Source organism: Daktulosphaira vitifoliae, unplaced genomic scaffold (assembly GCF_025091365.1).
Source record: "Daktulosphaira vitifoliae isolate Bord-2020 unplaced genomic scaffold, ASM2509136v1 Scaffold_3, whole genome shotgun sequence".
Classification (NCBI taxonomy): domain Eukaryota; kingdom Metazoa; phylum Arthropoda; class Insecta; order Hemiptera; family Phylloxeridae; genus Daktulosphaira; species Daktulosphaira vitifoliae.
Window position 1 is genome coordinate 21,783,526 of NW_026099574.1, and position 15,705 is coordinate 21,799,230.

At 26.6% G+C, this 15,705-nt stretch overlaps 3 protein-coding genes across 3 annotated transcripts; all 3 read right to left on the minus strand.

Annotated features, from left to right (window-relative positions):
- Window positions 1-2,000: 2,000 nt before the first annotated feature.
- Window positions 2,001-2,900, minus strand: LOC126902083 (cap-specific mRNA (nucleoside-2'-O-)-methyltransferase 2-like). Its single transcript, XM_050679105.1, has one exon. The coding sequence runs from the start codon at window positions 2,898-2,900 to the stop codon at window positions 2,001-2,003; it is 900 nt and encodes a 299-aa protein (XP_050535062.1).
- Window positions 2,901-6,603: 3,703 nt separating this feature from the next.
- LOC126902084 (uncharacterized) lies at window positions 6,604-7,541 on the minus strand. The gene is made up of 4 exons (XM_050679106.1): window positions 7,307-7,541; window positions 7,099-7,243; window positions 6,711-7,053; window positions 6,604-6,627 (listed from the first exon to the last, which is right to left on the minus strand). Exons 1-4 carry the CDS (start codon window positions 7,539-7,541, stop codon window positions 6,604-6,606), a joined length of 747 nt encoding a protein of 248 aa, XP_050535063.1.
- Window positions 7,410-14,277, minus strand: LOC126901461 (uncharacterized). Its single transcript, XM_050677914.1, has 4 exons — window positions 14,196-14,277; window positions 14,077-14,131; window positions 8,129-8,452; window positions 7,410-8,021 (listed from the first exon to the last, which is right to left on the minus strand). The coding sequence occupies exons 1-4, from the start codon at window positions 14,199-14,201 to the stop codon at window positions 7,582-7,584; spliced, it is 825 nt and encodes a 274-aa protein (XP_050533871.1). The 5' UTR covers window positions 14,202-14,277; the 3' UTR covers window positions 7,410-7,581.
- Between the last annotated feature and the right edge of the window lie 1,428 nt (window positions 14,278-15,705).

Sequence of the window (15,705 nt, forward strand, 5' to 3'; positions counted from 1 at the left end):
TTGTCAAATTAAATATAATATAATAAAATAAAACACAATGCACATATTATTATTTTAAAGGTCGCAGTAGAAAATAGAAATAAAAATAATAATAATAGTGATTATACTATTATAGTAAACGAAAAACGTAAAATTCTTCCAGGTGGCTCATATTTAGAGGGGCTTACGAAAATAGGATATAGAGGGAGACTAGAGACTAGAGATTCCCAAGTATGCCACGCTCACACTATGCTGTGACCCCATAGTGCTATCGTTTTTTTATTAAAAATACTATTTATATACCTCTTTCATTCGACATAATGATACCAAAATAATTTTGATATCATCAAATAATAATTTATAATTAGAAAGCACAAATTGTCACTGTTAAAGTAAGGATAAATAAAAATAACAAATTGAACACATGAATTACAAAAAATATCTTTATTATATTTGCTAAAATTCTATTAGGATTTTACAGTAAAAATATACAATATTTATTTTATGTTTAGTTCAAATAAAAACATTAATACTTTTATCATAAAGTACACAACTAAAAAAAATGTTTAACTAATTTAAATGAAATAATGTTAAAAAAATATTGAAATAATTGTAAATTATATATTCAAAAATAATTTTTTATAAATTAACGAAAAAATCTGCAAATTAGCTCACTAAATGAGCAAAAAAAAAACAAAAATTGAAAAGTAAAAATAAAAAAAAAGATCTAAGTACAAAACACATAAAATGTATTAAAAAGTTATTAATTCACTTAATACAAAATCAAATTATGATGTATATAATTTTCTCTTAACAAAATGAAGACATCCGACAGTATGTACGATAATAGATTGCACTGCAATAATAAATTACAATGTGTACAGTGACTGTGGCAAGCATAAGAGTTATAAGGTAATTTACAGACATATGTCAAAATACAAATGAATTCACAATCGGTATAAAAGTCACTATAGGTGTTGAGATTGAAATTGTAATAGCATATCATAAGTCTTAAGTATAAAGAAAACATCTATGGCCGAAGAAAGTCCAATAGAATTGGTTTGACCTCATATAAAAGACATAAGTTATTAAGTTCAACTATTTCATGATAAGATTTTTGTTCTATGAGATGTTGTATTGGAAGCAGTGAAATTAAGGCTTTGTCAGAATCTGTGTAATCATCAGAGGTGGGCAAAATATTGTCTAAGACTTTGTATAAAATATCAAGCCACCTATTGTTTCTCTGGAGACCAAAAAATGCAAAAGCGTGTCCGCAGTTACAATCAGGTTTCAAGATTGCATACGACTCAAACATACCAGACATTGCAAAAAGACATCCGATGGCTATTTGAGTGTGCAGTGGATATCCAATTAATAGCATATCGTTCGTAGTGTGCTTCAATGAATCTAAGATAGTATGCAAACAATTGTATTGTAACTTGACATTGTTTATACGATTTTCCAAATAAATATCTGTCAAATCACAAACTGTTATATCTGATCTACAGTTCTTCAGTTGAGATTTAAAATACGAGGATCGAGTTTTTTTATCACTAGTTCTTTCAACGTAAGGAAATTTATCTATTATCTTATTTCTACAATCAAGTAAAGATCCATCGCAAAATTTTGATCCTCGTACTTTCGTTACCGGCTTTCCCATACAAAATTTTACCTGTGACACATCGATGTTAGATTTTTTACATCGTACAGATAAATTTTTATTCCATATATTATTTTCTAAATTGCAAAATTTTGTCATGTCCTTGTACAATATTTCAGCTTCTTCTCGAAGGCTTAAGTCACGACGGCTCATCTTTTCCGCGTACGAGACGTCAAATGTCTTCTTTTTATAATTTTTGGATACGTTCTTTGACATAAGACTTTGGTCTTCAGNGTTCTTTGACATAAGAGTTTGGTCTTCACGAATCGGTTTTAAATTGTACCTTTTGATAAACTCTTTGCATACATAACTTTGAATATCCTTCATTTCATTATAATACTCGGCCTTTAGAAACCACGACCTAATGTTTCTCTCGATAGTTCTTATTTGTAAGTTGGAAAAATAACTTGAACACTTGAATAATTCTNAAGTTGGAAAAATAACTTGAACACTTGAATATTTCGTTAATAAAAGTTCTGGGTATTTGTCTAAGAGGAAACATTGCATTTTCGTGGTTTTCACTTTCAAAGAACGACTGAATGAAAGGCTCTGCAAATTTTCTACCTTTGTAATCTTTGCATACAATATATATTTCTGAATTCCCGGACTTACTGGTGGCTGGTTTCTGAATTTCGACAGATTCAAATAGACAACAAAGCAAATATATTCTACAAATTGTGTTACATTCGAATATCGTAAACGTTTTTAATACAAATGATCCCCTGTCTTTTAATATGTTCAAACCTACCATTACCTCGTAATTATGTAAACGCATGACAGTACATTCTTGTTCTCCTGGATCATTTTGACAATCTATACTTCCATCGGCCGTTACCATATTTACGCCGTCTACAAATCTTTTAGAAACCGTCTCCAATAAATGTTCGTGATACTTCGGTTGAAATATGTTACCAGTATAGTCAGGACCGAATTCCCATTTGTCTAATGTGTTCAATATTAAGCGGTCGTCAGTAATAATATCAGGTTGACCATTGGATTCATGGTACGGGTTAAGTGTCATGGCCAACCAGTCGAAATTTAAGTTACGATGATTTAGTGATATGTAATGATTCAGTGCAGAAATAAATGCTCCGGGAGCTTCACAGAGATGTACAGAGTTGAAATTAGCTTTGGATGTACGTTCTTGAGTAAGCAAAGAAGAATTCCCTAAGATCTCATAGAACTTACACCAAGCTTGAGTCAAAAAATCAGGACGTATATTTTTCTTAAGATGACCAATGACTAATCCAGCAGGATTCATTTTGGTCGTATGTGCATGCCATGTTTCGCTGTTGAAGTTGTCCAGTTTGTTCTTAACGAAATTCAACTCTGATTTTAGTTCTTGAAACTTGTGTAATTCNAATTCAGCTCTGATTTCAGTTCTTGAAACTTGTGTAATTGCCAAGAAGGCTTTGTAAACATACTACTCGAGCGCGGCATTCGCCAATTTGTACTAAGTACAAACTTTTTAGAGAACGCTATAGCTTTTTCGTTATGTTCGGTTTGAGGTGTCATTGTGTGAAAAAATACTTAAACTTTCTTCGTTCACGTCAAATCGCCTCCTGAAGAGAAAACTATTTATTTTATCTAAGCATATAAAATTTTGTTTCCTAGAAACGGATTTCTGTATGTTTATTTATGAATAAAAAAACTTTTGGCCTAATCTAAAATTAAATAATTATTCCACGATAAAATTTTATACTTTTAAATAAAATAATTATACTAATGTAAGTAATCAACTTTCAGAGTAATAAAAAAAGAATATACTTATCAATTTTGGAGAAAAAAAATATTATTTTTTTTTTGGTTACAAAAATTATTACAAAATACTTAAACAATGTAACATTTGATAAAAAACCTTATTTTTAAGCCAACGTTTTTTAAATTATTATTTTACATAGTTTAATTATTACGGGGATTTTATGTTAAAAAGGAAGTACATAAAAGAGGTAATTGCACTTTAAAGTATTCATTAGGAGCTCCATTTAAAATGTATTATTACTATAAGTTATAATTCTTATAAAATATTAAAATTTTAAAATTGAATAGATTTTATTTTAAAATTATTTTCACAATGTTATTTTTATAAATAAAAATCCCAGCACAGTGGGGGTGTGGCATAGTTGGGCCCAGTATCTGGATTTAAATCATTATCATAAAAAACGCTTTGATGTAAATCTGTAGATTGTGTTTAATTTTAAAAAATTGGTGAATTATTCCAAAAGCTATATGACCTCCTATTTCCTTGTTTGNTTTAAAAAATTGGTGAATTATTCCAAAAGCTATATGACGTCCTATTTCCTTGTTTGTATTCTGATTACAAGTTTAATGATTTATAAGTATAATATATAAAGGGTCTGATTAAAAAAAAAAGTGTGTTGCATAAAAGAAACATATAAATAGTACTTATCTTAAAAAAATAAAAAATGATCCATACATTTTTCAAAAATTTATAGCGTTATAAAGTGAAAAATATAAAAAAATTTTTTTTTACAAAAATCGTATTTTTTTTATTAACTTTGATGTTTATTTTCATCATGAAAACAAAATAAAGTCCGACATTTTTTTTTTCATAATAAATTATATTACATAAGCTTTAATTTAAGGGTCAAATTTATAAAAAAAAATGTACCAAATGATAGGTAAAAACATTATGTATCTATAAAAAATTATATTTTTAAGTATAGGTAATTTTTTTGGAGATTCCCAAATTAAAGGGGAACGAGAGAAATTTTTTCAATTTTTGAGGGTAATGTCTTCGACTAGATACGATTTGTAATCTTTTGACGTATCGCTAAAAGAAATCGGTTTGGTGAGAGCTGAGTAAAAGTGGTATCAGACACAAAAAAAAATAAAAGCACATCATAGTAAAATGAATACCTTCTCTACTTCGCATCAAATTAAAATTATGATTTTTGATCATTGATTTTTTTTGGTAATTTATCTCTGTAGCTAACTTTTCGGGTAGTATATTTCCTAAATATAAAACTGAGACATTTGAAATTTATATATAAAATTAAAATTAATACTAATAAACAAACATCTACAACATCTAAAAGTAAAAACTGGAACCAATAATGATTGTTAGCTGTAGTTTTTAAATGTGGGGCACCATTGTGGCGAATCACATATTCAATCCAATAAATCACATTGTCTAAAATTGAAATTGCAGTGTCTTTAAGTATAGCTGAGTTTTCAACGCATTATTTTTAAATCTAAAATCATATATTTATTGTAGTTTTTATTTTTTAATTAACACAATTCAAATAAATTTTGATTTTAGATAAAACCCTGGACAATGTGTATTAGGCACTGCAACTTTGCTCACTCAGGGACACAGATCTTTTTATTATCACTATTTAATATAATTTATATGAACTATATACAGGGTATTCAGAAAGTAAACAATCAGGTCAATTATTACAAACAATAGAATCCCGTATAAATAGAATAACCCAGCAATCATAAGAAAATAATATTACTATATTTCAAATGTCTTGCGGCACTTCTTAATTTAAAACTAGACTAGGGAAATTTTATAAGTGATATATAGGAACTAAAATACATATTTCCCAACTATTAGAAAGTTAAAAATCAAAATTCAGTTTTTCAATCCACCCCATTACTCGATTATAACAACCACGTTTGGTAAAAGAAATGATACACACAAAAAAAATAATAAACAATTCAATTCTAAACAATTTTTATACAAATATTTTTTTTTTTAATATTCGTCTAAAATATTTAAATAAACTAATAAAAATGATATCAATGGTAAAAATAATAATATGTTTTTTTTTAATTTTACTGACTAATTAATATAGATACGGATTTTTTGCTAATAACATTTTTTATAGTAAACATTTATTCTATAATTTTTCCTGTGATAGGTATAGATTAACAAAAACAAAACAACTACCCTCATAGTCAAATTTTTAACCTTCTTGTGGCACCTGAAGATATGGAAGAAAAATTTTTTTTCCCATAATCAGGAGACTAATCTGCAACTTTTTATTCTATTAGAATTTAATAATTAACATTTTCAATATTTAGTTCCAGCCTAATGACGACGAAGGGACTTATTTACTAGCTTAATTTAATTATAACACAAAAATTGAACAACATAAGTTTTATTATTCAAATTATTTGTGAAAATATTAAATTAGCTTCGATGCTCAGTTTTTTTATTTTATTTTATAAATCCTACTTTATTTTAATTTTTCGCTGAGTATGTTGGCAATCCTCGTTTTTATTTTTTTAAGGTTTCGTGTGAGGAATCTTGTTTTATACTATTATTCGTTGTGTCCAGTAACTAAATTTTAACGTGTACCCTTACTTTCAAAAAAGATAAATAAAGTAAACATTTCTTTTTATGAGTTTCGATTAAGAACTGGTTGTAAAAAGTTTCTAGTTAAAAAAATGAGCTACTTTCTTTTACCTCTTTATTATTTTATTAAGGTAGCTATAATATGTATCAATTTAAGCAATACTTTTTTGATTATTTAATTAAACACTGGAACTTAAGTTTTTGAAATGACTTCTCTGTCAAAAAAGTATCTTAAAATTAATAAAATATCACATTTTCTTATATTGTTATATTTCTATAATATATTTTATCAATAATAACAATTTTAAATAACGTAAATAATTATTTATTTATTTATAATTGATTTTTAGAACCTTTAAATGGTGATCTTGTTTATTAATATATAAATGATAACATCATATTATATGCTAATATTATAAGTGATAAAGTAATATTACAAAGTTTCTTGAAACAGGGTGTTACCAACAGAAAAAAAAATGTTAATAAAATATTTATGATTTTTTTTATATTATGAAGTTAAATATTATTTAAACAAGTAAAATGTCAAAAATACGCCTAAGAAATATTTTAATGAATATAGAAATAAAAAATTTGAAGAGAAAACTAATATCTATATTTAGTACAATATTTGATTATATCAGGGTAAACATTTTGAGTACTTCTAAAAACAATATATTTATGAAATGGTTGTGCAAAATTATTATTAAATTCAATTTCTCCATAATTGTAATGAAAGTAACTGACTGGTTTATTTAAATCAGCAATTCTTGTTATGTCTACGTCGCTTACACAACCATTTTCATAGGCATATTTTAGGCAGTCTAAATGTCCATTTTCAGCAGCCTCTCTCATCGTACCTTCATCCCAATTACATCCATTTTTATGGGCATATTTTAGGCAGTCTAAATGTCCATTTGCAGCAGCCTCTCTTGTCGTACCTTCATCCCATTTACACCCATGTTCATGGGCATATTTTAGGCAGTCAACATGTCCATTTGCAGCAGCTCTAGTTGTACCCTCATCCCAATTACTTTTCTTTTCGTGGACATACTTTAAACAGTCGATACTACCACTTGCAGCAGCAGCTCTAGTTGTACCCTCATCTCAATTACATTTCTTTTCGTTGACATACTTTAAACAGTCGATATTACCACTTGATGCAGCTGCTATAGTTAGACTCTTAATACATCCACATCCATTTTCGTAAACATATATTAAACAGTCTAAACAGCCGCTTGATGCAGCAGCTATAGTTATGCTTTCATCAAATTCAAATCCTTTTTCATGAGCGTATTTTAAACATTATATATGCCCATTTTCAGCAGCGACTCTAATTGTACTTTCATCCCATTTGCATCCATTTTCATATGCATACATTAAACATTCTATATGCCCATTTTCAGCAGCAGCTCTAGTTGTTCTTTCGTCCCATTTACATCCTTCTTCACGTGCATACATTAAACAATCTATATGCCCATTATAAGCAGCTGCTGCAGTTACTGTTTCATCCCATTCGCAATGTTCTGTATGTGCATATTTTAAAGACTCTATACTACCACTTAAAGCAGCATTCATTGTTGTATATTTATCCCAAAATATACAATAAAAAGTATATTTATAACTCTTTTTCGTGAACGAATCTTAAAACATTTATATTACCGCTAAAAGCAGCTGCTGCTGTTACTGTTTCATCCCATACACAACCACGTTCATAGGCATAAAGAAAGCAGTCTAAATGTCCCTCTCCAGCAGCAGCTCTAATTGTGTCTATACTTATTTTACATCCATATTGGTTAGAATATTCTAAAAGATCCTTATATCCATAATAAGCAGCTATTGTTGTGACAGCTCCATCTATTTTGCATCCATTAATATGTGCATATTTAAAACAATTTAGATCCCCATGTACAGCAGCGGCTCTAGTTGTGCTTTCGTCCCATTTACATCCATGTTCATGGGCATACGTTAAACAATCTAAATGCCCATAAAAAGCAGCTGCTGCCGTTACTGTTTCATCCCATTCGCAATGTTTTGTATGTGCATATTGTAAACACTCTAATNTATTTTATTACTCATCTTATCCACGGGGAAACACTGATTTGGTGATGTATTTTATTAAATATAAGTATTAATTATTACATGTATTAAAATGTGATACTACACTAATTTTCCATTTGCAGCAGCAGCTCTAGTTGTTGTTTCGTTCCATTCACATCCTTTTTCATGGGCATACATTAAACAATCTAAATGCCCATTAAAAGCAGCTCCTGTCGTTACTAATTCATCCCATTCACATTTACTTTCATGAAGGTATATTAAGCAATCTAAATGTCCATACGCTGCCGCCATTTGAGTAGTATCTTCGTCCCATTCGCATCTATTCTTGAAAGCTAATTTTAATGTTTCAATGTCACCATTTTTAGCAGCTTCTGACGTTGTGCCTTTTTGACATAGTTTTTCGTTGCCCGAGTCTTTACTTTTAATTGCTACATTATCACAATTATTAATTAATTTTAACAATATTAGAATTTGATTTAGACTACTAAAAAAGTTTTAATTAAATAGAAATAATTCAACTACAATTTTCATTTTTTCAAATTCATGGTGAATAAAAATTATAACCTTATGAGAAACTAGAATTATATTTTTAGCTTCGGTGCGAATTTGAGAAGGTATTAGTTTTACCATGATGTGTTTATTATTATTATTTTTTGTTATGTCTGTTGCCATTTTTTCTCATCTCTCACTGGACCGATTTCTTTCAACAACACGTCAAAATATCATAAATCGTATCTAGTTGAAGACCTTTAAAAATTGATAAATTTTCCATCGTTCCTCGCAAATGGGGGAAATCTCCAAAAAAATTACAATTTTTAAAATCGATAAATTTTGTCATTTTTTTCTTAAAGCTTTCATAATTTTTTCAAAAATCAACATAATTTATTTTTATATTAAAACCTTAGATATTTCTCTTTCATTTGATATCATTTTTTTGAAAATCTAACACTTATTTAACTCATAGGAGGGATTTAAAAATGCAACTTTTTTACAAAAATTTACTTAACTTAACTTTTGAAAATGTTCCAGAAATACTGCGTCCTTTAAACATATATCAAATTAAAGCTTATTTTATGTACTATAAAATGAAAAAAAAAATTTTTCCCGACACTTTATCTTCTGCATGTAAACGATTGCCGTAGTTAAAAAAACACTATTTTTGTGTTAAAATTTTCGATTTTCGATTTTTAATTTTCAACTTAAAAATGCTATAACTTTTCGAAAAATGCATGTATCAGCACAATTTTTTTTTTTTTAAATACATTATAAGTACATCTTCCATTTGACATACTTTTTATTAAAATTAGACAATTTCCCCTTATATAGGGGGGGTTCAAACTTTGAAACATTGTATAAAAAATAGAACTTTTTCAACTGAACTTTTGAAAATGTTCCGGAAATACTGCGTCCTTTAAACATATATCAAATTAAAGCTTTTTTTATGTACTATAAAATGAAAAAAAAAAATTTGTCCCGACACTTTATCTTCTATGTGCAAATGGCTGTCGAAATTATAAAAAAAATGTAATATTTGCGATAAAAATCACCTTTTATAACGATGTTTTTTGTACTTAAAACTGCCATAACTTTTTCAAATATTAACTAATCAAAATAATATTTCTTTATATTGAAACCTTAGGTAATTTTCTTTCATTTGATATCATTTTTTTTTGAAAATCTAACACTTATTCTGCTCACAGGGGGGATTTAAAATAGCAACTTTTTTACAAAAACTAACTTTTTCAACTTAATTTTTGAAAATGTTCCGGAAATACTGCGTCCTTTAAACATATATCAAATTAAAGCTTATTTTATGTACTACTAAATGAAAAAAAAAAATTTGTCCCGACGACCTATCTTCTATGCGCAAAAGGCTACCGTATTCAAAAATATGCTATTTTTTTTATTAAAATTCTGGGTTTTGTATTCTATTTTATTTTAAAATATCTTATTAGGGGAATAAACTGACATAGAATAAAGTTCATAAGGCATATGAAATTATACTTATTAAATTTTTTTTACTTTTTTATAGTCGAAAAAGTAATTTTTAAATTTGGTTTAGCTTAAATAGCCAATTTTATCATGCAACAAAAAGCAACGAACAGTTGCCGAATGGGTAACATGTTGATCTTTCACGCCTAGGGTACGAGGTTCACATCCGTCTGTGACTACCAAAATTTTGCATTTTTTTTTTTGAGTTAAAATAGAATTTTCAAATCATTTGATATTTATCTCATTTAGATTCAATAATTTCAATAAATATAAAGGATCTTATCACTATAGTCTCCCCTCGTGAGAAGAAATTGATATTCATGTTAATATTATTTTACTATGTGGTTCTTTTTCTGGCTACGATTTATTTTGCCAACCCTCACTAGACCTACTTTTTTCAACGATACGTCAAATGATTCATTTAAGTTTATGATATTTAAGTTAATGATTAGTTTAAGTTATTACTCTTAAAAATCAAAAAAATATTCCTTATTCAAATAAAAAGTAGCTTAACTAGATTTGTCCATACAAACAATTAAAATCATTAATTTTTAATATTCTTAAATTATTTATTGTCGAATTAAATTTGATATGATAAAAGTATTCAACTACAAAAGTAAATAATTTTACTTTATAATTTATTAATTTTTTAACTCTATTTCTGTGTGCTACTACCAGTCTATAATATGCCAAATTTTTTAGTAATATGTTGCTATATAAATCATAAATTTAAAAAAAAAATGATTTTTAGTTTCACCTGAAGTTAACGATGGAGTTTTACAATTATAATTATATTTTTGATAATATGCTCAATTGAGTAAATCTTTTTAACTACTTTGGTTTGATTGGTTCATTTAATTAAAGTAAATTATTAAAATTAATTAAGTTCTGAATATTTCAATTGCAGAATTTTTTTAAACACCAAAAGTTATTAGGATATGATTACTATTCTTTCTATTTCAGTTATCTATTACGATAAAAATGTAAAAAAATCGAATTTTTCTGACAAATGTACTGTAATTAGTAATTATAAAATTTCCAGATTGCATATTAATCTTAAAAATTTCATTTTTTTCAATTTAATAATGTCAATTTCAAACTTGCAAGTTGAACTATAAGTTATGGTAACAAATTCATTTTTTAGCTTCGATGCGAAGCTGAGAAGGTATTTTTCATTAAAACTTTCACTTTAAAAGACAATAAAAAATAGGTTCAAAATGATTACCTTTAACATATTAAAAATCAAAATCAGTATTAATTTAATACAATTTTTTTTGTTCTTAATTATTTTTTTTTATATGTAAATACTTATTTTTTAATAATAAGTAATAATATTAAAACTTAGAAGTAATAGAAAAAGTTTAATTGCACATTTGAAAACATCACGAAAAGTTTATTTAGAAAAGTATATTTTTTTTCTGATGAAAGTTCCTTTTGTTTAGTGTATTTATTCATAAGTAACAAAATTTTTTTATTAAAAAGTATTGCATAAATTCCTTTAAATTTGTATACGCATTAAAAGTATATGAATATACAACTCCTTTTTATTTTTATAATATCTCCGTAAAAATTACAATATTATATTATTGAATACCACTTTCATACTCAATTTAATTACTGTAATTATTATGTATTCATATATTATAGTTATAAATCGGGGTAAAATTAAGGGAATAAGTGTTATTGTTGTTTTTGAAATAATCTACCAATTTCATTTTTTTCTATTTAATAATATTTATTTCAAACTTGCAAGTTGAGTTAAAAGTTATGGTAATAAATTCATTTTTTTTTTATTAAAACTTTCACTTTAAAGAACAAAAAGAAGTAGGTTCAAAATGATTACTTTTAACATATTAAAAATCAATAATAATTTGAAAATAATTAATTATAAAAATTATATAATATATAATTAAAATAATTACTAATCTGGATATAATTAAGGAAATAGGAGTTGATGTTGGGTTGGGTTGGTTACATTTTTAACTTTATAATGCTATAACTCATTGAAAAGTGTACGAATCAACACAATTTTTTTATGAGAAATAATATTTTTTAATAATCCCTTTTTCATTCGACATACTTTATCTTAATCAGGGTATTAATAAGGAACTAGCAGATCATGCAGCTTTTGTAATTATCCACCAATTTCTTAGAATTAAACACTATCTACTGATTTGCATCGAAGCGTTTCTTAGGATAGTGATTTTAATCACTGTCAGATTAAATCTATACTGGACCCAACTATGCAACGTCCCCACTATGCCGCGACTCCACTGTGCTGGGTTTTTTTATAATATCTCCGTAAAAAATATTAAATTATTGAATATCAAATTATTAAATATTATTTATTATTGAATAGTGCTTGATGCGCACTTTCACGGATTCGAAACTCGATCACGGGCATCTTCATTTGCCAAACAAGAGATCAGTTTGGTAATTGGAGTCACCATTCCACTCTCCGGCGACAGACTAACCACCCGTTCCAGAGTATAAATGGTTAAGAAAACCTCCTCCTAAGGAGAGGTCGCTATGGCCCTTAATGTACTAATAAAAGCAATAAAGAAAAATATATATTTATTTATATATATATATTCCTATAAAAAAAAAGGCAATATTTTAGAAAATATGATAAAATGTATAGCATTATATTACATTTATGCAATTCAAAAATTTAATAAAATATCTCAAAGTTATTTACCCTAAATATTTAGTTCTCATATACAAGTTTCTTAAATTAATATAAATTTGTTGAATTGGAATTTAAATGTCAAATCATAATTCACCAGCTATGGTGGTACAATTCTAATTTATAATAAAATTTTCTACAATTATTAAAAATATCATTTACGTGATAATTTCACAATTTCGAAATATTTGGGTATCAATTATATTAATAGTAAATTGAAGAAATTATGCAGCAATAAATCTTGATTGATTATTTGTTTAAGTTAATTTAATTCGAAAGTCATCGATTGCAAATAATTAGGAATCTTTATAAGTTATATAAATTACTGTACAAATACAAAAATAATATTTATATAATAATATCTTTCGTCTCAAAAAAAAGAAACTGATGTAATTTTTTAAAAAATTTTTAAGATAATAGGTTAAATTAACTGTTGTTAAAATTTAAAAAAAATGTTGTTGCATTAAAACTCTGTTTGTAACTATTTTTAATTTGTTTTTAGATGAGCCAAAGTATATTTATTGAAATAAAATTTTATTTGTGTAATATTGTTTTAAAATAATATGAATAAAAATGTATTCGGATATTTTTGAAATATTATTTAAATAAAAATATTTTTGAATAATTTTTAAATTAAATCTAAAGGTTAGTATTGTAGCTTATGTTACCTCTCATAATTATTCATTTAAATCAATATTAATTACAATAAACTTTGAAAAATATTCGATGTGTGGTCGATTTGATAACAATGAAATAAGTATACAAAAAAACTTAAAATTTTTTATAAATTTAGCTTCCATGAGAAGCTGAGAAGGTATTAGTTTTACTATGTGTTTTTTTTTTGTGTCTGTTACCACTTTTTCTCAGCTCTCGCCGAACCGATTTCTTTCAACAATATGTAAAATATCAAAAATTATATCTAATTGAAGACATTACCCTCAAAATTTGAAAATATTTTCCTTGTACCCCGTAAATGAGGAAAATCCTCAAAAAATTACGAATTTAAAAGTCGCACATTTTTTATTTTTTTTTCAATTTTTCCTATTTAAAACTGCCAAACTATTTCGAAAATGAATAAATCAATATAATTTTTTTTTTAATCATTTTGCTGGTCCACAGTTTTCATAATAGACCAAAATATACTTTTCTAAACCAATTTGTATGCCATTTTAAAAAATGCAATTAAATATTTTCTATCACCTTTTTTGAGATTAAAACTGTTTATATTTTAATCAAATCAAATTAACTTTTAAAAATGTTTCGGAAGTGCAGTATTAATTAAAAAAAATACATGTATTTTTAAATATATTTGGTAAATTTAAGAGACATTATATATAATAATATAATAATATAATAATATAATATAAAATTTACCTTCATTAAATATCAAACAGGAATTTACCAAAAATAATAAAATTAATTGCCAATTCTAGAACAAAAAAAATGATTTTTTAGATTTTAATCGAATGCTTAAATATAATAGGTATAGTCACCTTCATGTTTACTCTAATATATTCTGAATAACTTGTGATAATTTTTTATTAAATTGATGTATATATATATAGTCGTCGAAAGAGTTTATTTAAATTTATATTATTATAATTTATTACATTTATTTTTGAAATTTAAATAGTAAACTTAAGTAAATAATAATGAAAACCTTAAAAATAATAATTATTTTTAGTTAACGTATATTTGCATATGTAAAAAAAGCTGACAAAATTCGGAATAAACACATTCATGCTTACCAAATTGTGTCTTAGTTTAGAAATTATTGTTACATCATATATTGTACTATCTTTTACTTTTTTCGCTCTACTGTCAGATTTTTCATTGAATATCTTATAGAATTTGAGTTTTGATACAATAAATATTGTGACAACAGTAATCATCAAAAATTTTTGCTGCGAAGCATGAACTTATGTCGGTGATTAATCGGTCTGCAATTCCCACTGTTGCAAAAATTTGTATAACGCATTTTATAACAGCTAATCAAGCTAAAAAACTACTGATAATCAATCAGTAGTTTTTTTTTGGAAAAAGTACAATATCTGCTTAAAAAGCTCTATCTGATAAGCCATCAAGGAACTTTCTAGGATGTATACTTAAAGAAATAAATATTATTTGAATATAAAATACAAGTACAACTTTATTTTTTAACATAGTTACCACTAATATTGAAGCACTTATCATATCGAGGTACTAGTTTTTGTATCCCTTCATCATAGAAAGATGACGCCTGTGATTGTAACCATGTGCTAACAGCCTTTTTCACCTCATCATCTTCGTTGAAGTTTCTGGCCACCCATAAATAATTTCATGTGTAAAAAAAGATGAAAATCACTGGGTGCTAAATCTGGACTGTAGGGCGGATGATTAAATTGTTCCCATGCAAAATCTGCAAGAATTTGTTTCGTCACATTTGCTGTGTGTGGGCGGGCATTGTCGTGGATGAAAGCAATGCCTCGGCTAAGCATGCCTCGTCGTCGCACCCATCTCCTCCTAACCATTGAATCACTCATAGCCTTTTCCCCATAAACTTCACAAATTTGACGATGAATATCAACTGGTTTGATATTCTTTGCATTTAAAAAACGAATCATAGATCGTAACTCACATATGGCGGAATTTTCTATTCGTTTATCCATTTTAAAACACTCGCCACGTGACGTACGTACACTAACTGGTCACGGAATGGTTTTAAAATGTTCCAAATAAGTAAATGAAATAATCGGATATGACCGTAATTAGGATAATATCGCAAACGCGATAAAAATAGAAAACGGAACTTACTTTCTGGACGTACCTCGTATATTTCCTAAATTACTTATTAATATTGATTACATTAAACATGTATCATTTTAGATATTATCTGTAATAAATTAACAACTTTTGGTGTCATGCAAAGTGGTTTACCATGTTATGACAAATTTAATAATTTTTGATGCAGCCAATATTTTTCGTTACTTTTTTTATAATTGTGATAAGTTAGGTCTATGAAAA

What these genes read in the sequence shown, in the direction of transcription:
- LOC126902084 (XM_050679106.1), bottom strand. Translation starts at nt 7,541, where the DNA reads ATGAATGCTGCTTTAAGTGGTAGTATAGAGTCTTTAAAATATGCACAT. An exon ending in TGGATGCAAATGGGATGAAA is followed by an intron (nt 7,244 to 7,306) that starts GTACAATTAGAG and finishes CTCATGAAAAAG; the next exon opens with GATTTGAATTTGATGAAAGC. An exon ending in TTGCTGATTTAAATAAACCA is followed by an intron (nt 6,628 to 6,710) that starts GTCAGTTACTTT and finishes TATTGTTTTTAG; the next exon opens with AAGTACTCAAAATGTTTACC.
- LOC126901461 (XM_050677914.1), bottom strand. An exon ending in CTGTTTGATATTTAATGAAG is followed by an intron (nt 8,453 to 14,076) that starts GTAAATTTTATA and finishes GTGATAATGTAG; the next exon opens with CAATTAAAAGTAAAGACTCG.